We start from the raw sequence: 22077 nt of genomic DNA, 5'->3' as shown, positions 1-22077 counted from the left end.
AGTGGTTGAGAGTTCGCCTGCCGATGCGGGGGACACGTGTTCGTGCCCCGGTCCGGGAAGATCCCACATGACGCGGAGTGGCTGGGCCCGTGAGCCATGGCCGCTGAGCCTGTGCTCCGCAGCGGGAGGGGCCACAACAGTGAGAGGCCCGCGTACCGCAAAAAAAAAAAAAATTTATACTGTGAAAACAGATAGTAAAGTTCAGGGATGGTGATGCTGGCAGAAATAGGGCAGAGGCCAAAAAAAAAAGTTTCCAACAGTGATGACAATCATTATTGCAATGAAGGGGAATTGATGACCCTTCCAGTTGGAAAGGATCCAAGGTAAACAACCTGCCACCAGTGGCTGGTAAGTGTGAGAACTTTTCACAGAACTACCTGTGCCTTGAGGACCAGCTTGGGTTCAGTCCCCAATATAACACTTCCACTAGATGCTGGGCCTGCCCACTTCATCTCTTGGTGCCTCAGATAATGCACCATCACCTGGGATTCTGTGGCCAGTCAGTGGTCTTCACAGAACCCATGAATATGCCAAGAGCTGATTATTAGTACTAGAAGAATCAATCACCAGACAGATCATGGCTTTTTATAAAACCCCAAGGTTTATTTCTCCTTGAGGCTTACCAGAGGCCCACAGACTACCCTTATTTTTATTTGTTTTTATTACTTTATTGAAGACTAGCATACATACAGAAAAAATATAATCACGAGTATTGTGAAAATTAATAAACAGAAACCTCACTTAAGATGGAGTCAGGGACTTCCCTGGTGGCGCAGTGGTTAAGAATCCGCCTGCAATGCAGGGGACATGGGTTCGAGCCCTGGTCCGGGAAGATCCCACGTGACGCGGAGCAACTAAGCCCATGCATCACAACTACTAAGCTCGCGTACCACAACTACTGAAGCCCACGTGCCTAGAGCCCGTGCTCTGCAGCAAGGCCGCAATGAGAAGTCCGCGCACCGCAACGAAAAGCAGCGCCCCCGCTCGCCACAACTAGAGAAAGCCCAGGGCAGCAAGGAAGACCCAACGCAGCCAAAAATAAATAAATAAATAAATTTATAAAACAAAAGAAAAGATGGAGTCAAGAGGCCAGAAGGGGGAGCTCTCATGCCCTGCTCCTTGATGCCAATTGTGTACCCCACGGAAAGAAACTACCTTGCACTCCCAAACAGGAGGGGCAACCGCTTTACTATACCAAAGGAAGAATTTCTCCTCACTTAGCAACAGCCCAGCCAATGAGAAGTCATTGCCACCCCTGAACTCCTACTTTCCTCCAACGAACTTTCATGTAGAATAGCCCCTCCCAACTCCCCCCTTTTCCTTATAAAAGCAGACTCCCTTCCTTTGCTCTCTGGGCTTGCCTGTAGTTCCTCATAGATTGTGAGACCTGAATTGCAATTCTTCTGTTCCTGGATAAACCCATTTTGGTGATAAAATAACCCGGTGTTTTATTGGTTTTAGTTCAGCATTATACAGCTTGATAGGTTTACATGAAGTCAATATGCCATGTAATCAGCACCTAAATCAAGAAACAGAAAATTATTTTTTAAAAAGGGGGTAGGGTGGAGAAAACAAACAAACAAAAAGAAAACGGGAAAATGATAAGCCAATCCAGAGCCTCCTCCTGTCCCCATCTAGTCACTACCTCTTCCCAGGGTAATAACCCTTCTGACTTCTAACCTATGCTCTTTGGAATCTGGCTTCCTTTACTCAACATTAGATTTGTGACATATAGTTGAAGTTCATTCATTCTCATTTCTGTGTAGTATTGCACAGTGTGACTAAACCAGGTATTGGTGCTAATGTGGAGCAACCAGAACTCTCCTACACTGCTGATAGGACTATAAATTGGACTAACCATGTGTATTGTGATTTATATTAAGAAATACATATTTGGTCTTTGTCCCTGTACCTTGCACTGAGCTCCTAAAGCCCTAGAACTTTCCTAAGTGATAAGAGCTATAGATAAAGGTGCCTTTTCTTATTCATACAAGCCCCTTTCAACCATACCTGAGTTTATGTTAATGAGGTGACTTTTGGAAAGCCACAAAGCTGGTTGCCAGGGGAACCAATCAGGAGATTAGAGGTTTGCAACTTTTAGTCCTACTCTCCAACCCCTAGGAGAAAGGAGAAGGGCTGGAGATTAGCTTAATCACCAATGGCCAATGATCTAATCAATCGTGCCTACATAGTGACACCTCCCTAAAAATCCCTGAGCTATGGGGTTTGGAGAACTTCTGGGTTGGTGAATAAGAAAACATCCATGTTCCAAGAAGGTGGTACACTCCACACTCCAAGGGGAAGGAAGCTTCTGTGTTGTGGGGTTTTTTGTTTGTTTGTTGGCCTCTCCACATGGCTTGAGGGATCTTAGTTCCCCAAACAGGGATTAAAGATTGAACCCGCACCCTGGGCAGTGAAAGCGTGGAGTCCTAACCACTGGACTACCAGGGAATTCCCGAAGCTTCTGTGTTCTGTGCTTCGGATCCTTCTGGACCTTGCCCTATGCATCCCTTCATCTACCTGTTCTGTTAGCATTCTTTCATATCCTTTGTAATAAACTGGTAATCTTCTAAGTAAACTGCTTTCCTGAGTTCTGTGAGCCACTCTAGCAAATTAATTGAACTGGAAGAAGGGATTGTGGGAACCTGCAATCTGTAGGTACTTGCCAACTTCACTTGAAGTTGCAGGTGGGCCATCTCCTGGAACTGAGCCTGTTAGGGAATCGTTGACCGAAACCGCCCGCCTTGGCTAGACATGATGATAACCTCTTGCATGAGCTGTTTCGCAGCAAGTGGTCCCAATAAGGCTCAGGGTGCTGCCACCGAAAACGAACTGGGAGAATGCGGGAGGGGCCCAAAGGAGGGAGGACACGCCAGCCCACAGTATGTCTTGTAAAACTAACCCAGAAGAATTCAGGAGGGGCCAAAAGGAGGAGGGAGGAGATGATATGTCCTGCCAACCTCCCAGAAAGCCTCACGCTGGAATCCATCTTGGCTGAGAGATGTGTGCACCTCCAGGAAGGATCCTAAGTCAGAATAATTGGCCAGAGACAACCGGAAACTAACCCCGTCACTGTAAAACTTGAGACTGCGAACCATGTGACAGAGCAGTTCTGCCGGGTTCCCTTACCCTGCTGCTCTCCACCCAGGTGCCCCTTCCCAATAAAGTTTTTTGCTTTTGTCAGCACGTGTGTCTCCTCGGACAATTCATTTCCAAGTGTTAGACAAGAGCCCTCTCTCGGGCCCTGGAAGGGGTCCCCCTTCCTGCAACAAGCCCTTAACTTGCAGGATCTCATGCTAACTCCAGCTAGTGTCAGAACTGAATTGAAGTGTAGGACCCCATGCCAGTTGGAGAATTGCTTGGTGTGGGAAAACCTCCACGCATTTGGTGACCAAAATACAGAAGTATTCTAGTAATGGAGAAACACAGGAGTTCCCTTAGAGCCACTTTGAAAAATAGCCTGGCAGTTATCAACTACAGCTGAACGTACACCTACACCAAGATAGAGCAATTCCAACCTGTGAAATAAAATTCATGTTTTATGGCAAGATAAGAAAAGTTTAAACATAAAATTTTTTTTCTCTGCCCTTTGGCCTCCTCTCTCCCCTCTGCAGCGCACTGTGTATCTGCATTAGGCATCGACCAAACCTCCCCCATTGGCAGAAATACCTGTTCTACCATAAAGAGAAACATTCTCCAGGCATCAACAAGACAACTCCTTAAAAGATAACATTCCTTCTGGATCTTGTAAGGGGACACAGGACCCACCACTTTGTACTCACAGATCTGGATTGTGCAAACTATCTATGTCATTTAATGTACAGTCTTCTGTCTCAAAAACCTATATAACTGTGCTTTGACCTGTAATGGGTGGAACGGTTTTCAGAGCTTTCTGAGAGGCTGTTCCCAGGTTATAATCTTCCATTTGGCTCAAATAAAATTTTCCATTTCTTTCCTAGATCAACTGATTAATTTTTTTCGTTGACAAACCCCAAAGTATATATCCAACAAGTGCATACAGAAGGTACAAACAAGATTAGGGTTAGTAGATGCAAACTATTACATATAGAATGGATGGACAATAAGGTCCTACGGTATAGCACAGGGAACTATATTCAGTGCGATAAACCATAATGAAAAACATGTAAAACTGAGAATATAAAAAGAATATATAGGGCTTCCCTCGTGGCGCAGTGGTTAAGAGTTCGCTTGCCAAGGCAGGGCACATGGGTTCAAGGCCTGGTCTGGGAAGATCCCACATGCCGCAGAGCAACTAAGCCCCTGCGCCACAGCTACTGAGCCCGCGTGCCACAACTACTGAAGCCCTTGTGCCTAGAGCTGGTGCTCTGCAATAAGAGAAGCCACTGCATAGAGAGGTCCATGCACTGCCATGAAGAGTAGCCCCCGTTCGCGGGAATTAAAGAAAGCGCGTGTGCAGCAAAGACCCAACGCAGCCAAAACTAAAATAAATAAATAAAATTTTTAAAAAAAGAACATATATATAAAACAGTCACTTTGCTGTCCAGCAGAAACTAACACAACATTGTAAATCAACTATACTTCAATTAAAAAAAATTTTTTTTTAAAGGTACAAACAAGAATGCTCACAGCAGCACTATTCGAAAGAACCCCTAACTGGAAACTTCCTAAATGCACATCAATAGTAAACCAGACAAACTGTAGTGTAGTCACCACTTTTGAGAGCCCCTGGATCACTGCATTATAAGACCCAAATGGCAGAGTCCTCTGCACCTGTAGGGACCTAGGGCAGGCCATCCCAAAATATACCTCAACGGCATATTGATAATTTCGAATAAAAGTTACTGAAAAAATGACTGATACAGGAGGGACACTTTGACCTTCCTCTCTGTCTCCCTGAAAACAGGAAATATATCTCCCATGTGAAAGGTGTCTTCCCTGTACTGAGAGGTAGAAAGACTCCCTTATCACCAGAGACAGGGAATTCAGGGCCAAGAAGGCTATATAAACAATATAAACAGTTACTTCTTTACTAATTTACTACCCAAGTCCAAACTTTGCTTAAATTCCTTAGTAATGAAGCACCCAAACCTAAGTTTCTTTGTTTTGTCAATTACTCTCCAATTTATTGTTTCTTTGTCTGAAAGAAACAATTTTTGTCTAGAAGTTGCCTGTTTTGGCCACTTCTTAGGTTCCATTTCTATGAGACCTCCATGGGCAAGGATTAAAATGTGTCTCTTTTTCTCCTGTTAATCTGTCTTGTGTCAATTTTATTACTAATCCAGCCACAAGAACTCAAGAGGGGTGAAAAGAGAAATTTCCCCTCTCTGATACACTATATCTTGGACCAGCTAGAGAACCTCCTCTTGCATGGGGCTCAGCAGCTTTAGAGTTTTCTTTGCTGATGAGTGAGAGCAAGTCTCCCAACCATGAAGCAAATTGCCTCCAGAACTCCAAGAGGGCCTCCAAACATTTTGGCTTTTTTGTAGTGTGTGGGCGGGGGAGACACAAGTTTCAGCAACTCGCCTTTTGTTTTGGAAAAAATATTGCATTCCAACATACCTCTTCTTTTGGATCTCCAAAACATCTTTGAGCAGGCAGGTTCCTGTATTTTTCTGAGACAGAACCTTCTGTAATGCCCATAAATCTAACCAATGCCTCCATGGCACACGTTTCATTGTACTCTTGGAACATCATAATTCTGGCAAAAGATTTGTTTTTTCTAGTTCCTGGGGTGGCTCTAGGATGGGTTCTTTGCGCCACGGATGAGCAGTCCTTTAGAGAGAAGACACATCACACGGTGTAGAACCAGCACCAGCAGCTGGCTCCAACCTCTGGAAACCCTGGGGAAAAAAGGAGACCATTGGCCAAAGAGAGACATTACGGTGTGTTGGATCCTACTGATTGCCAACCCGATAGCTATTTCCACCTCTTTCTTGCTAATCCAACCTTGGATTTATTGGGGAGGTCGGAGGTAAAGAGGTCCAGTTTAGATGATCCTTGGTCTATCTAATTCTTAAGGTGATGATGTCGCCCCCTAGAGGACATTTTGAAAATTATGGAGGGAAATTATTTTTGGTCGTCAACTGATTCTCAGGGGGACAATATTGCTCCCTTGGGGATGTTTTGGAAATTTGCGTGAACTTTTGGGACATCACAATAATGAGGAGGTTGTTACCTACCGGCACTAGAGGATAGGGAGTGGGGATGATAGGATGTCCTGCGACATTACGTTGGTAATGAATGATTACCTAATGAACGCAGTTAACGATAGTTCATAAATAATGGAAAGAACAGTTTACACTAAGGTATATTAAGCTGTCATGCTGAACTTTTCCAGTTCTTTTGGAATTGTGTGCATAGCAAAGTCATGGTAGACTCCTGGAAATTTACAAAATGTATACCACTATGTTTGGGGTAATAAAAATGTTTTGGAACTTGATAGAGATGGTGGTTGCCAATGGTGGCTGCACTAAATGCCACTGAACTGGTCACTTTCAAATGGCTAATTTTAGGGACTTCCCTCGTAGTCCAGTGGTTAAGGCTCTGGGCTTCCACTGCAAGGGGCACGGGTTTGATCCCTGGTTAGGAAAATAAGATCCTGCATGATGTGACGCAGCCAAAAAATAAAATAAAATGGCTAATTTTATGTTATGTGAATTTCACTTCTGTAAAAAAAGTTTAAAAATGTATAAATTTGAGAATATATCATTACATTGAAATTTCTCTATAAGCTTTAGAAATGTATAAGGGGAAAGAGGGAAAGGGGACACTTTTAGATGTTGAATGAGTCTAGAAGTGCAGAGAAAATAATTTATAGAGCAGTTAGCTTTACTTTTCAGGGCTCTTTTTAACAAAGTGATCATTTGACAAGAGTTATTAAATACTCACAGGTAAAGGCTCAGATCACTCCCTAACCAAATGCAAATGAGTACATGCCAAGGAAATGAAGGTCAATTTCAAGGTCAACATATTAACAAATAAATCATTCAACGCTAAGGATCTGTTTTCGCTCTTCAAAAGAGATTGACTCCTTTATTTTCCTTTCTATGATCCATTTACATTTCTCTTTAATAATATAAGGCAACTCAGCAAAAGTGTTTATTTCCAAAGTCTTATCCAAAAGATACTTGATATAGCCCTCTGCTGCCCAGTCATTCCATGACTTCTAAAAGTCTTTCCTGCACAGAGATTATTTGATCCTGTCATTGGATCATTTGATCCTGTGATTGGAAATAGTAGCACGGCATAGTTCGATAGCTTTAGATTCAGAACTTTAAAAAAAGTTAAAAAAAAAACCAACCTTTTTATTATGGAAAAATTCAAAGATACACAAAAATAAAGGGAAGAGTAAAATGAACCCTCATGTACCCATCATCCAACTTCAACAATTATAAACTCATAGCCAGATACCCAACAAGGACCTACTGTATAGCACAGGAACTATACTCAATATTTTATAATAACTTATAAGGGAAAAGAATCTGCAAAAAATAGATATATATGTATGTAAGCCCATGAACAGGGTGGAAGTGGCCTGCTCTTTCCTGTCTTAGCTCAGAAGTTAAGCAGTGTCCCTTTTGCCACATTCTATTGGTCAAACAGTCGCCAAATCCAGTCCAGTTTCAAGGAAGGAAACATAGACCTCCCACCCCTTCAATGGAAGTAGTGTCAAAGGGATGTTGCGAGAAGAGTATGTAGGATGAGAGATATTATTGTACCCATCTTTGCAAAATACCATCAGCCACAGTGATGATCAAGACAACTTAGTGAGGGACTTCCCTGGTAATCTAGGGGATGCCGGTTCCACCCCTGCTTGAGAAACTAAGATCTCACATGCCACGGAGCAGCTAAGCCCGTGCACCGCAACTACTCAGCCCACGTGCCACAACTAGAGAGCCGGTGTGCCTCAACCACAGGGCCCATGCACTCTGGAGCCTGTGTGCCACAATTAGAAAGAAGCCTGCATGCCGCAACTAAGACCGGACGCAGCCAAAAATAATAAATAAATAAATATTGATTTAAAAAAAAGAGAGAACTTAGTGAATCCCCTTGTCGCCATGATTTTTTCCCTAGTTGACATTATTTAATGCTGGGGAATATTTGGAGTTAAATATAGAAATGTTCAAGTGACCCAGACCTCAGGAATGAATTTTTTAAAATTTATTTATTTATTTTTGGTTGCATTGGGTCTTCATTGCTGTGCACAGGCTTTCTCTAGTTGTGGCTGAGCGGGGGCTACTCTTTGTTGCAGTACGCCGGCTTCTCATTGTGGTGGCTTCTCTTTTTGCGGAGCATGGGCTCAAGGCATGCGGGCTCAGTAGTTGCAGCACACAGGCTCAGTAGTTGTGGCTCATGGGCTCTAGAGCACAGGGTCAGTAGTTGTGGCACATGGGCTTAGCTGCTCCGTGGCATGTGGGATCTTCCCATACCAGGGCTCAAACCTGTGTCCCCTGCATTGGCAGACGGATTCTTAACCACTGCGCCACCAGGGAAGTCCCAGGAATGAATCTTTTGGTTTAAGGAATTTGTGCATATTTGGCTTTTTATGTACCAGAAATGTTTAAGAGAATCTGGCCTTCCAGAGTTTCCTGGTGAGATCTGTAGTTCTCAAAAAAAATTCTCAAAACTTTTCCCTGCATTTATTTAAAGACCTGGGATGACTAACTCTAAAATAGTTTAGCAAAATAAAAATTATATATGTATATATAAAATGTGTGTGTGCGTGTGAGAGAACAAAAGTGTCAAAACTTAAAATTAATGAATCTAGATAAAGTTATATAAATATTCATTGGACTGTTTCTTGTTTTTATAAATTTATTTTATTTTTATTTGTTTTTGGCTGCATTGGGTCTTTGTTGCTGTGCATGGGCTTTCTCTAGTTGTGGCGAGCAGGGGCTCGTCTTCATTGCAGTGCGTGGGCTTCTCATTGCGGTGGCTTCTCTTGTTGCGGAGCATGGGCTCTAGGCACGTGGGCTTCAGTAGTTGTGGCTCGCGGGCTCTAGAGCGCAGGCTCAGTAGTTGTGGCGCGCGGGCTTAGTTGCTCTGCGGAATGTGGGATCTTCCCGGACCAGGTCTCAAACCCGTGTCCCCTGTGTTGGCAGGCGGATTCTTAACCACTGTGCCACCAGGGAAGCCCAGGACCTACTTTGTGTAAGCTTGAAGATTTTTTTTTTTTTTTTTAAGCTTGAAGATCCAAGTTTTTTTAATTGGTTAACTTCATCGTTTTTTTTTTTTTTTTTTTTTTGCGGTACATGGGCCTCTCACTGTTGTGGCCTCTCCCATTGAGGAGCACAGGCTCCGGACGTGCAGGCTCAGCGGCCATGGCTCACGGGCCCAGCCGCTCCACGGCATGTGGGATCTTCCTGGACCAGGGCATGAACCCGTGTCCCCTGCATCGGCAGGCGGACTCTCAACCACTGCGCCACCAGGGAAGCCTGGTTAACTTCATCTTTGATTTATTGGTGTCACTTTTTCCCTTCATTAGAATTAAAAATTAACTATAATGATACAAACATACCAGTTATATAAATCAATATCATAAACCATAACTAATTATGAAGATACAGTATACTATAACTCATAGGACAAAAAAGGGCCTATTAAAAGTCCCAAATATAAAAATTTTTGACAGAATAAAATAAAATTAAAATTATCAAATGGCTCTTCTCATTCTGTCCCTGAACTTCAAACCATCTGCACCTGCATCTCATCCTCTAGAGTAAGATATGGGGTAAGGTCATGATGGGAGGCTGAATTGGGGGTCAGGAAGGCAGTTAGGAAAGGGCCTTTCCTAGGAGGCCCAGCAATATTTGGAAGAAACATGACAAATCTGAAGAGGCATGTGCTTCCCAAACTTGCTCATTTCAAAGACAGCCTCAAATTATTCTAAGCAAAGCAGTGCTCATTCTGGAAGAGTTGACTTGCATCTTTAGTGCTCAGGATCCTGAATTTTATTTTATTTTATTTTTTTGCTGAGCCAGTGGCTTGCAGAATCTTAGTTTCCCGACCAGGGATTGAACCTGGGCCCTCCACAGTGAAAGCACAGAGTCCTAACCACTGGACCACCAGGGAATTCCCTAGGATCCTGAATTTTTTACATTCTCTGTTTGCCTCAAAGTACAATGATCACATATTGCAATTATCAAATAGATTTCCAGGCTTAAAAAAAAATAAAGAGACTTCCCTAGTGGTGCAGTGGTTAAGAATCCGCCTACCAGTGCAGGGGACATGGGTTCGAGCCCTGGTCCGGGAAGATCTCACATGCCGTGGGGCTACTAAGCCCGTGCGCCACACTACTGAGCCTGCGCTCTAGAGCCCGCGAGCCACAACTACTGAGCCCCTGTGCCACAACTACTGAAGCCCGCGCGCCTAGAGCCTGTGCTCCGCAACAAGAGGAGAAGCCACAGTGAGAAGCCCACACACCTCAACGAACAGTAGCCCCTGCTCGCTGCAACTAGAGAAAGCCCGTGTGCAGCAAGACACAATGCAGCCAAAAAAAAAATAAATACATAAATAAATTTATGAAAAAATAAAATAAAAAGACCATACACAAAACTAATACAATGTTATACGTCAATTATATCTCAGTTTTTAAAAAATTCATGATCTGGTTTCTCAATGATCCCTTTGTCCCCTGGGGTCACCATGGCACAGTCACCTGACTTCTTTTCATTCCTCCAGAGTCTGTTTGGTCATTACTTCCTCTGAGAGATGTTCCCTGAAACCACAGTACAAAATACTCCCCCTAGAGGTTATATATTGCCTAGTACAGGGCTGGGCATTGAGGACATCCTCAGGGAAATGTAAATGAATAAACCTATCAGATAGACTAAATTCAGAAAAATGGAGAGTGAGTTCACATTCTCACAATATTATTTCCTGACTCCTACACTAAGCCAGACACTGTCAAAGCTCCTTCTTTTCCTTGACAGCACTTCTCAAAGTTTCTGTTTATTTTTCTGCCACTTTCAGCAGAGAAAGGAACTAAAGTCAGGGAGAGAAAGAGAATTGGGGTTGGGCAAAAACGGAGAGAATAGGAGAAGAGAGAATTGGGTGGGGAGAATATTCGGGTTATCTAATGCTCTGTAGCAAGTGATCAGCAAACTTGCGCCGCAGGGCTTTCTGGTTCTTAGTTCCCCAACCAGGGGAACTGGGGCCCAAGCAGTGAAAGCGGCCAAGTCCTAACCACTGGACCACCAGGGAATTCGCAGCAAACAATTATTTTTCTTACAGATCAGCACTTTGGGCACGGCTTGGCAAAAATGGCTTCTCTCTCCTCCCTCTGGGGTGACTTGACTGTTTGCCAGAGGGTCTCCTTCCAAGACGGCTCACTCACGTGGCCAGCAAGATGGTGCTGGCTGTTGGCTGGGGCTGTTGGCCGGGCTGAGGGTCAGAAGCTTTGGTTCCTCTCCATATGGACGTCTCCATAAGGTGCTTTGTCTTGTGCTAGTATGGAGGCTGGGGTTAAGAGCAAGTGTCCCAACAGAAAGTGGAAGATGACCACTTCCTTTTTTTAAAAACAGCTTCACTGAGATATTCGCAGACCATGCAATTCAGTCGTTTAAAGTGTACAATTTGGGCTTCCCTGGTGGCGCAGTGGTTGAGAGTCCGCCTGCCGATGCAGGGGACGCAGGTTCGTGCCCCGGTCCAGGAATATCCCACATGCAGCGGAGCGGCTGGGCGCATGAGCCATGGCCGCTGAGCCTGTGCGTCCGGAGCCTGTGCTCCGCAATGGTAGAGGCCACAACAGTGAGAGGCCCGCGTACCTCAAAAAAAAAAGAAATGCTGTAAAGTGTACAATTCAGTCATTTTGGGTGTATTACATTATTAATTTTTTAAAAATTGTGGTAAAAATGTATAACATACAATCCACCATTTTAACCAGTTTTAGGTGAACAATTCAGTGGCATTAAGTACATTCACAGTGTCATGCAACCATCACCACTACCTACTTCTTTTTCATCACCTTTTGTATCTGGGTTCGTTCACTTAGCATAATATTTTCAAGGTTCATCCAAATTGTGGCATGTATCAGTGCTTCATCCTTTTTTATGGGTGAATATTATTCCATTGTATTGATTTACCACATTTTATTTATCCATTCATCACCTGATGGATGGATTTGGTTGTTTCACATTTGGCTATTGTGAATAATGTTGCCATGATGATTGGCATACAAATATCTGTTTGAGTCTCTGCTTTCAATTCTTTGGGTATATGCCTAAGAGTGGAATTGCTGGGTCCTATGATAATTCGACGTTTAGCTTTTTGAGGGGAGGCTGCCCATTTCTTAATGGCTGGACTCAGAAATTGGCCCAGCATTCACTTCTATCATATTCTATTTTTTAAAAAATAAATTTATTTATTTATTTATTTTTGGCTACGTTGGGTCCTTGTTGCTGCGCGCGGGCTTCCTCTAGTTGTGGCGAGCGGGGGATACTCTTCATTGTGGTGCCAGCTTCTCATTGTGGTGGCTTCTCTTGTCATGGAGCACAGGCTCTAGGTGCACGGGCTTCAGTAGTTGTGGCGTGTGGGCTCAGCAGTTGTGGCTCATGGGCTCTAGAGCGCAGCCTCAGTAGTTGTGGTGCACGGGCTTAGTTGTTCCACGGCATGTGGGATCTTCCTGGACCAGGGCTCGCGCCCGTGTCCCCTGCATAGGCAGGCGGATTCTTAACCACTGCGCCACCAGGGAAGTCCCTCCATATTTTTTGAATGATACATTTTTAAAAAATATTTATTTATTTGGCTGTGCCGGGTTGTAGTTGAGGCATGAGGGATGTTTACGTGTGGCATGTGATGTCTTAGTTGCAGCATGTGGGATCTAGTTCCCTGACCAGGGGTCGAACCCAGGCCCCTTGCATTGGGAGTATGGAGTCTTAACCACTGGACCTCCAGGGAAGTCCCTTGAATGATATTTTGACCTCTGATGAATTGCTACTCTTTTCTGAGTCTCAGAGTCATATTGTAAAAGGGGAGGAAATATCTATCTCTGAGGTTCATAGGGTATGTACCTCACTGGACAAGGTCAGAGCACATAGTAGGAGCTTAATGTACCACCAGCAGTATAACCTCCTGAGGAAGCACGTGGGCCTGGATTTGAATCCTAGCTTCACTACTTCTAAGATATAAGACTTTGTTCAGGCCACTAATATCAATACTTAACTTTGCTGGACCTCAGACTCTTTAGCTGTGAAATGGGAATATTAAAGAATTTATCTACTCTTGCAAGGGTTAGAGAAATAATCCATATAAAACCCATTTAAATTCCATGAGAGGGCAGCTATTTTTAATTCTTATTTAAAAATTAAAAAAAAAATTTTTTTACTGTTCTACCCCTAGCACAGAGACTGATTGTTGACAAGCACGTTCTAGGGATTGAACCAGGGCCCTTGGTAGTGAGAGCACAGAGTCCTAACCCTGGACTGCCAGGGAATTCCCAAACAAGTTCCTAATAAGTATTTGTTGAATGAATAATAAAAAGGTATTTTGCCTAGGGAAAATACATATTAGCTATTATTAGCTATTACTAACCTACAAGATTCCCCACCTGCTTCATATTATGATTTAATCTCTTACCACCCTCTCACTCTGCTCCAGCCACCCTGCCCTCTCCACAGCTCCTTAATTACGTTAGCATGTGCCAGCCTCAGGGCCTTTGCAGCTGCTGTTCTGTCCAGGAATGCTACATTTCCCCGTTATCTACCCAGCTTGTTTCTACGGTTCCTTCAGATCTCTGCTCAACAATCACCTGTCACCCTGTAGTCCCATATCCTGTTTTAATTTTCTCCAAAACATTTATTGAGGGCCTGATTTATATATTTTTTCCTTTGGGAACGTAAGTTTTTCCTCAAGGGAACGTAAGTTCCATGAGGGCAGGATTTTATCTATTTTACTCACCACCCTATTTCACAACAACCCCGTTACCGGGATTTCGGCAGACGCTCCATTTTACTTGCTGAATTGAAGGCCTCATAAACAACCACTTGGGTATCCTTGTGGGGCCAGAAGCCGCGCGGATTTTTGGCCAGGATTGGCAGGAGACTCCATCACGTGACTGGCTGATGCCCGCCCACCTCGGAGGCTAAGGAGGTCCACGTGGTTCCAGGGTCCAGGGGCAGGCGGGGCTTGGAGAAGGTAGTGCGCAGGCGCGATCCCTGGCGCAGGCGCAGATGCGGCCTGGGCGCGCGGCCCGTGGCGGTTGGCGGCTTGTGGGGCCGGCGGGCGGTTGCCGTGAGCAGGACCAGAGCTCCGGCGCTGAGAGCCGGCGCCATGGTGGAGAAGGAGGAGGCAGGCGGCGGTATCAGCGAGGAGGAGGCGGCTCAGTATGACCGGCAGATCCGTCTCTGGGGATTGGAGGCCCAGAAACGGTGAGGGCCGGTGCGGCTTGTGGGACTGAGGGTTTGGAGGGTGGTCTGGCCTGAGGCGTTGGGGAGCCGGAGGGTTTAATTTGAAGAGAGGAGGCGGGAATCGTGTACCCGGCCGTGGTCGCCTTCCTGAGAGGACTGGAGGGGTTGATTTGGGATGTTTCCTCGGAAGGTATGGGAAGCGGGGACGTCCTAGGTGGTGGGAGGGCTGTTCCGAGGAATTGGCGACCTCTAGAAGGGGAGCTGGGGGAGTTCTGAGCGATCCGGAGGATGCAGACTCAGGAACTCGACGCCCGAAGGGAGCGATGGTGGCGTTTGGATCGGGGTTGGGGACTTAGGGAATAGGAGGGGCCAGGAATGCATGGAAACGATGAAAGTGGCGGGGGGGCATAGTTCATTCATTCATAGGTAGTGGAAGCCTGTTCTCTGCTGGTTGCTGGGGAGACTGGCGAGCCCAGTAGATGAGAGTTTGCATTCATTTTTGTGGCCTCTAAGGAGTGGGCCAGTCTGAAAGAGTGAGGGTTTTTTCCGAGGGGTTTTGGAGCAAGTAATTTCAAGTGAGGTTCCTGAGAGGCACGGAGAGTCTGGGGGTGCTGGAGGTACCCGAAGAGATTGCTTGTGTCTAGATCTGGGGGTGTGTCCCGAGAGGACAGGATTGGGGATACCTTGGGTATGGGGGAGTAATTATCGGAGGGGATGAGGTCTTTGAAAGAGGTGGTCGATATGATCAGATATTTATTGAGCACCTGCCACCGGCGCTGAGCGGGTATTAATGAACTAGGCAGACTCCTTGCCCACATGGAGCTTACGTTCCGGTGGGGGAGGCAATGCACATAAAAAATAATAAAATATTAGGCAATGCAAGTGCTAGGGAGAAAAAATAAAGCAGGGAAAGAGGATCAATAACGGATGGTGGGGTGGGAGAGCTATTTTGATAGGGTGGCCAGGGGAGGCCTCTGAAGAGGTAACATTGAGCCTCGGACCTGTATGAAAGGAAAGAGCCCTGTGGCCATCTGGGAGGATCTTCCTAGCATAGGGGACAAGTGTAAAATCCTAGAGGCCAGAGCATGCTTGGCAAATGAGAGCAACAGGGTGGCTGGAACCAAATGAGGGGTACCTTTTTTTTTCTTTTTTAAATTAATTAATTGATTGATTTTGGGCTGCGTTGGGTCTTCGTTGCTGCGCGCGGGCTTTTGTCTAGTTGCGGCGAGTGGGGGCTACTGTTCATTGCGGTGCGCGGGATTCTTATTGCGGTGGCTTCTTTTGTTGCGGAGCACAGGCTCTAGGCATGTAGGCTTCAGTAGTTGTGGCACGTGGGCTCAGTAGTCGTGGCTCGCGGGCTCTAGAGTGCAGGCTCAGTAGTTGTGGCGCACGGGCTTAGTTGCTCCACGGCATGTGGGATCTTCCCGGACCAGGGCTCAAACCGTGTCCCCTGCATTGGCAGGTGGATTCTTAACCACTGTGCCACCAGGGAAGTCCCAGGAGGTAGCTTTTGAATTCTAAGTGTGTTGGGAAACCTGTTGGAGAGTTTTGAGCAGAGGAGTAACACGATCTGAATTGTGTTTGAAAAGGATCGCTCTTGCTGCATGGAGAACAGGTGGAAGTGAGCAGAAGTGGAAATAAGGATTCCGCTTAGGGGGCTACTGCGGTAATCCCCTTGAGATGCAAGTAATGGTGGCTTGGAACTCTAGGGAAGGGATCAGATGTAGATTCTGGATATAATTTGAAGGTAGAGGGGACAGGCTTTGCTGAAGGATTAAATGTGTGGAGTGGGAGAGGCAGAACTCAAGGTTTTTGGCCGAAGCAGTTGGAAAGACGGAAGTGCCTTCACTGACTGAGGTGGGGGAAGAGTCAGCAGTTCTATTTTGGACTTAACGTTTTAGCTGTTTACTACACATCTAAGTAGAAATAAATATGTGAGTGGTTGAGTTCAGTGATGAGGTCTGAGTGATGGGGGGTGGTTATGTGATGTGCGTGAGTACAGAGGGCAGAATTAATTGATCCAAGGGTTGGGGAGGCAGGCGGTTCAAGAGGTTTGAGGGGCGGGAGCTTCTACAGCTTTTTGGTGAGAGAGCGTGTGTGGTGGGTGGGGTGGGGTGAGGCTTACTTCAGGCTCATTTTAGGTGTGTGGAGCCTTCTGTGACTGGGGAGGAGGGCGCATTACGAGGCATTAGCAAGCACTGGTCTGAGGGTTGAAGGCACCTGAAATAGAAGATTGGGGATTAAATGATGAGAATGGGGCTGAAGACACAGTGTCGAATGAGTTTAGGAACCGCCGTTTGAAGGAGTGTTAGGGGTTCCTGAAGGGTTGAGAAGGGGATCCTAAGTGTACTAGAAGGGTTGATTCCAGGCGTTGGGGGCAGTAGGTGGTTTTGTTTGAGGCGGGGTAAAGTTGGTGAGGATTAAACTGGAATTAGTGAGAGATCTGTCGGAGGGGTAGGAATGAATGATTTATCTGAGGAGCATTAAAGAATGGATGGAGGGCTCCTGAGGGAGAGGTGACCTAAGGGGCAAATCAGAGTCGGGGTATGGAATTCTTGGGAGATGGGAGCTATTCTGAGGAAGTGAAGATGTCTGGAACTCAGCGGAGAACCTGAAAAGGATTGGCTGAGGGTCCTGGGAGGGTAGGAAGGGGTTACCTATCATTTGGAATCTATAGATTTGTATACAGTCTTACAGAGTTGATTAAAGTGCTCTCTTGTCCCTTTTTCAGCTGAGTCTCATAGCAGCTCTTTGGAGAAGGAAAGGCAGTGATTTCCTCCTCTGTACAGAAAGGAAGGAGGCTCCGCAAAGCAAATTGACTTGTCTCTAAGGGAACTCCAGGTGGGATAGGAGAACTTTGGGGACTGGGGATCCTTGTGAAATAGAAAGCAGCCTGCGAATGGACAGACTGCATTCTGGCTACAGTTTTGCCTCTGACTCTATAATGTTGGACCAAGGTTGTCAGAGAATTGGAAGGGAGACAAGTAATAATAAAAAGGGTCTTCAAGGGAACTCATACAGTCTGGAGGTTAAAAACTGGTGTGTGGGCTTCCCTGGTGGCGCAGTGGTTGAGAATCTGCCTGCTAATGCAGGGGACATGGGTTCGAGCCCTGGTCTGGGAAGATCCCACATGCCGCGGAGCAACGAGGCCCGTGAGCCACAACTACTGAGCCTGCACGTCTGGAGCCTGTGCTCCGCAACAAGAGAGGCTGCGACAGTGAGAGGCCTGCGCACCGCGATGAAGAGTGGCCCCCGCTTGCCACAACTAGAGAAAGCCCTTGCACAGAAACGAAGGCCCAACACAGCCAAAAATAAAAATAAATAAATTAAAAGAAGGCTCAAAATTTAAAAAAACCAAAAAAATGGTGTGTATCTCTCATACAGTGTTTTAATTTTTTTGAAATTAGTTGCTAGCATTTAAAAATCTAGAGAATTGGCCAAATTTGGGGCAGTTTGAGCATCAGAAGGAATAAAATCGACTTCACGTAGAAATATTTAATAATGTGTCTTCTGATGTAGTGAAATAAGAACCTCAGTGCATCATCTTCTGTTTTCCTGCCAGATATCATGTTTTCACAGAACAGAGGAACAAATTAAAGGACACCATTGAGGTAATGATGAGATGTCCAGAATGTGGAACGTTTTACAAGACGACTGCCCTGGTTCTCTTCCAGAAGTCAATGTCATGGAAAAAACAAGAGAAGGGACTGTTCTAGATTAAGAGAGTAAAGAGTGGAGCCAAATGCAAGGTGTAACCCTGACTGGATCCTGGTTCAAAAAGAAAACTTCCCTAAAATACATCTTTTAGGCAATAGGGGAAATTTGAGTATTCAGTCCTGTTAGATGATATTTGGGAATTATTTTCTAGATGTGATAATAGTGTGGTTAGGAAGGAGAATGTCATATTTTTGGAGTTGCATGCTAAAGGTGTAAAGTGCTGTGATGTCGGCATATGGGTAAAGCCAGTAGAGCAAAACATTAACTCTTCTTTCTGTTTTTCTGTATGTTTGAAATTTTTTATAATGAGAAGTTGGGAAGATGTGTCTGTCTTCCTCCCAACCAACCCCACCCTCCCCACATATGGAGATTTCACAGTTACTGATTTCTGTCTTTTGAAAAATAGTAAGGTCAGACATCTCCACATTGGTTGGAGCTAAGCAGTGGCCACCTCTCTTATTCGGCCGCACCGCGAGGATGTGGGATCTTAGTTCCCCAACCAGGGATCGAACCTGCGTCACCTGCATTGGAAGTGCAGACTCTTAACCATTTGACCGCCAGGGAAGTCCCGAGGCTCTTTTACACAGAGCCTGGGCTCTCTACTTGGCCGTCGTCTCCAGCAGCTCTGCTTCACTCATGGATAGAATTGCCTGGCCCCTGTAAGCACGTGAGTTTGCATCTCTTGCTGTGGCGCCGAGCCTATTTTGTGGATGAGGTTCAGGGAAGGGAGCCACCTCTCCCAAGGTCACACACCAAGTACATAGAAGAAGGAGGACTTGAATCTAAGCCACTAACTTCAGGTTCACTGCTATTTCCACAGTAGCTCATTAGCCACAATGGGAGGCTCATTCTTTCAATCAGATGAACATAAAGGAGAGTGTTGAAGCTGGCAGCCCTGTATGTTCTCAGACTGTGCTTCAGTTTTTGCACCGACTTTCACAACAAAGGCATGTCTAATTTTTCTCCTTCCACTCAGCGGTCATTTATCCCCTATCTAAGAGTGAGGAAGGAGGGTGACTGAGAAGGGAGAAGTAGAGGATAAGCTCCATGAGGGCAAGCACTTTATAAATGTCCAGTAATTAAGATGTGGGTTTTGATTGGTCTCTATTAAATTCCCAGTGCCTGCAAGTATGTAGGCATTCAGATATTTGTTGAGTGGATGAAATGATTGTACACTGCAAAGACCTAGGAAGTCCAGAAGCCTGGGTTCAATTCCCAGCTCTGCTAACTAGCTCTCTGACCCTGGGTGAGTCACAACAGTTTCCTGGCCTTAGGTTCCACATCTGCAAAAAAGGAGGGGTGAGTGTGACTAAATCTTTAAGGACTCAACTGAAGTTTTTTTTTTTTTTTAAGATGTTGGGGGTAGGAGTTTAGTAATTTATTTATTTATTTTTGCTGTGTTGGGTCTTCGTTTCTGTGCGAGGGCTTTCTCTAGTTGTGGTGAGCGGGGGCCACTCTTCATCGCGGTGCGTGAGCCTCTCACTGTCGTGGCCTCTCTTGTTGCAGAGCACAAGCTCCAGACGCGCAGGCTCAGTAGTTGTGGCTCACGGGCCTAGGTGCTCCGCGGCATGTGGGATCCTCCCAGACCAGGGCTCGAACCCGTGTTCCCTGCATTAACAGGCAGATTCTCAACCACTGTGCCAGCAGGGAAGCCCTCAACTGAATTTTTGACTTTACAGGAAAGGGGCTCCAAAAACTTCCCTGTTTTCAAGCACTCATTACCCTACACTGCTGCTGTTCAGACAGCGCTTCAGTTGGTTCCATAGGTACCTACTTGCCATGAAAGTGACTGAGTGTGTACTGGAGGCCAATCCTGGTTGTTTCATATAAGGATCAATTTTTTAGTTGTTAATAGTTGAGTTTGAATCTCAGCTCCAGAACTTCATAGTTATCTAACCTTGGATACATTTCTTAACTTCTCTGTGCTTCAGTTTTCTCACTTATCAAATGGGAATAACAGAATCTACATCATAAGATTATTGAGAAAGAAATGAGATTATGCATGAATAGAGTCTACGCACAGAAAGCATTCAGTAAGTTATAGCTACCATTATTTGACAAGTATAAATCACCAGCCACAAAATAAGGGAAACTAAATAGGAAATAGGTTGAGATAAATGAGATAAAGCAGGCGTCAGTGGGATGAGTGGAAACTCCAAAAGGACAAGGAAGACTGTAGGAGAAGCAGATTTGCCCAGGCAGATCGAGGTGAGGAACTGTCTTAAGGTCTGTCTTGGATTCTGTCAGGACATTTAAGTAAGTATAATGAATGGGCAGTTGGATGGGGCAGGATTGTAGATTTAAGTGAAAAGGACTGTACTGTTAGTTAAGCGGAGAGTATTTTTAGAAGGAGAAAATGGTCAGATCTTCCAAGTGGCCCCATCATTTTCCTGGTCACAGTGACCAGAAACCTAGGAGCCTCTGTCCTTTCTGTCCACATCCAGTCTATAGGGAATTCCTCTAGGCTCTGCTTCAAGCTCTGTCTCATCCTCCCTTCTTAGTCCAAGCTACCCGCATCATCTCAGGTCACCTCAACGGTTCCTCCCTGGTCTCCCCTGTTCCACGTGTGACTCTATAATCCATCCTCCACACAGCAGCCAAACTGATTTAAATTTAAAAAACAGATCACAGCAGTCCTGCTTAAAGCCTTCCAGTGATTTCCTGTATACTCAGATCTTTAAAAATCCGTTGCCTTTCCTGCCCTGCTTTGTCCGACCTTGCCTGCATCTCCCTGGCTCACTCCATTCAGGCTGCTTGTATCTTTATGTTCCTCAGATATGCTAAAGCTCTCTCTGGCCTCGGGGACATTGTGCTCGCCCTACTTGAAATCATCTTATACAAGATTTTTGCATGACTCACTCTCACGCATTAGACTCTCAATAAATGTGGTTTGAATATGAATTTGGTCGTCTTCAGAATTTTTAATCATGAGTGGAATTCATTGTCTTGACTTACCTTGCAGTATGTATTGTGAATTCAGATTGTGGTGTAAAGACTGGTTCCTTCCTTCCCAGAAATTGAAAAGGTATTCCCATGGCAGCAGAAGTAGAGAGGAGAGTAAATCAGCAAGTATTTATTTAGAACCTACTATATGCAAGGCAGCATGGGGGAGACATTGAGAGAGGGAAAAAAAAAATCACAGATCCTGGTTAGAATTGAATTTGGGATCCCAGCTCTGGGCACCCGTTAGCTGTGAGAGCTTGGACACCTTTTCTGAACCTCAGTTTTTTCGTTTCTCAAGGCAGACGTGGATCCTTTCCTATGGAAACGTGATGGCCTACTTGGGGGCCTGTGGAGCCACTTGGCCTTTTAGGGAGAGAAATTGTATGCAACATTTAGGATGTGTGCTTTTTTTCTGAGAGAAAAACAATGAAGAACCATAATCAAGGTTTCAGTGAGGCACTGTATGTATTGTACCTAGCTCAGTGCCTGGAACTTAGTGAGTCCTCTGTGGTTGGTAATTACTGTCACTGTTTTTTGTTTTTTTTTAATTTATTTTATTTTTGGCTGCATTGGGTCTTCATTGCTGCACGCAGACTTTCTCTAGTTGCGGGGAGCGGGGGCTACTCTTCGTTGCGGTGCGCGGGCTTCTCATTGCGGTGGCTTCTCTTGTTGTGGAGCACGGGCTCTAGGAGTGTGGGCTTCAGTAGTTGTGGCACACGGGCTCAGTAGTTGTGGCTCGTGGGCTCTAGAGCGCAGGCTCAGTAGTTGTGGCGCACGGGCTTAGTTGCTCCGTGGCGTGGGGGATTTTCCAAGACCAGGGCTCGAACCCGCGTCCCCTGCATTGGCAGGCGGATTCTTAACCACTGCGCCACCAGGGAAGTCCCTACTGTCACTGTTGTTACCAATAGACTCTACACCCAGTATGTCACAGTGTAATTTTATATTTATTTGTGATCCTGAGAAACATATCACTTTAAGAGCATAGACTCTGGAGCAGTATCGCCTGAGTTGCTATCTGCTTTGCTGTTTGGTAGCTGTGTGGTCTTCAGCAAGGTCCCTAAGAACTGTGAGCCTCAGTGTTAGTTTCCTA

At 45.3% G+C, this 22077-nt stretch overlaps 1 protein-coding gene and 1 long non-coding RNA gene across 6 annotated transcripts in view; one reads left to right on the top strand and one right to left on the bottom strand.

Moving 5' to 3' along the window:
• Positions 1-621: 621 nt before the first annotated feature.
• On the bottom strand, positions 622-14099 carry LOC137214686 (uncharacterized). The gene is made up of 3 exons (XR_010939002.1): positions 13879-14099; positions 5542-5822; positions 622-1519 (listed from the first exon to the last, which is right to left on the bottom strand). It is a non-coding gene; the product is annotated as an uncharacterized lncRNA (long non-coding RNA).
• Positions 14100-14136: 37 nt separating this feature from the next.
• The window catches only part of SAE1 (SUMO1 activating enzyme subunit 1), a 71890-nt gene continuing 63949 nt past the window's right edge, over positions 14137-22077 (top strand). The window contains exons 1-2 of one of the 5 annotated variants that reach the window (XM_067718774.1): positions 14198-14348; positions 17059-17168. Coding sequence is in view for 4 of the 5 variants with exons in the window: in XM_067718775.1 (XP_067574876.1) it covers positions 14251-14348 (98 nt within the window). In the remaining variant the exon portion in view is untranslated. Of the gene's footprint in view, positions 14349-17058; positions 17169-22077 lie in introns of all 5 variants that reach the window. The other 4 variants (XM_067718775.1, XM_067718771.1, XM_067718772.1 and 1 more) reach the window with 4 other exon arrangements.

This window comes from Pseudorca crassidens, chromosome 20 (assembly GCF_039906515.1).
Source record: "Pseudorca crassidens isolate mPseCra1 chromosome 20, mPseCra1.hap1, whole genome shotgun sequence".
Lineage (NCBI taxonomy): Eukaryota > Metazoa > Chordata > Mammalia > Artiodactyla > Delphinidae > Pseudorca > Pseudorca crassidens.
This window is presented reverse-complemented; position numbering and strand designations above follow the sequence as displayed.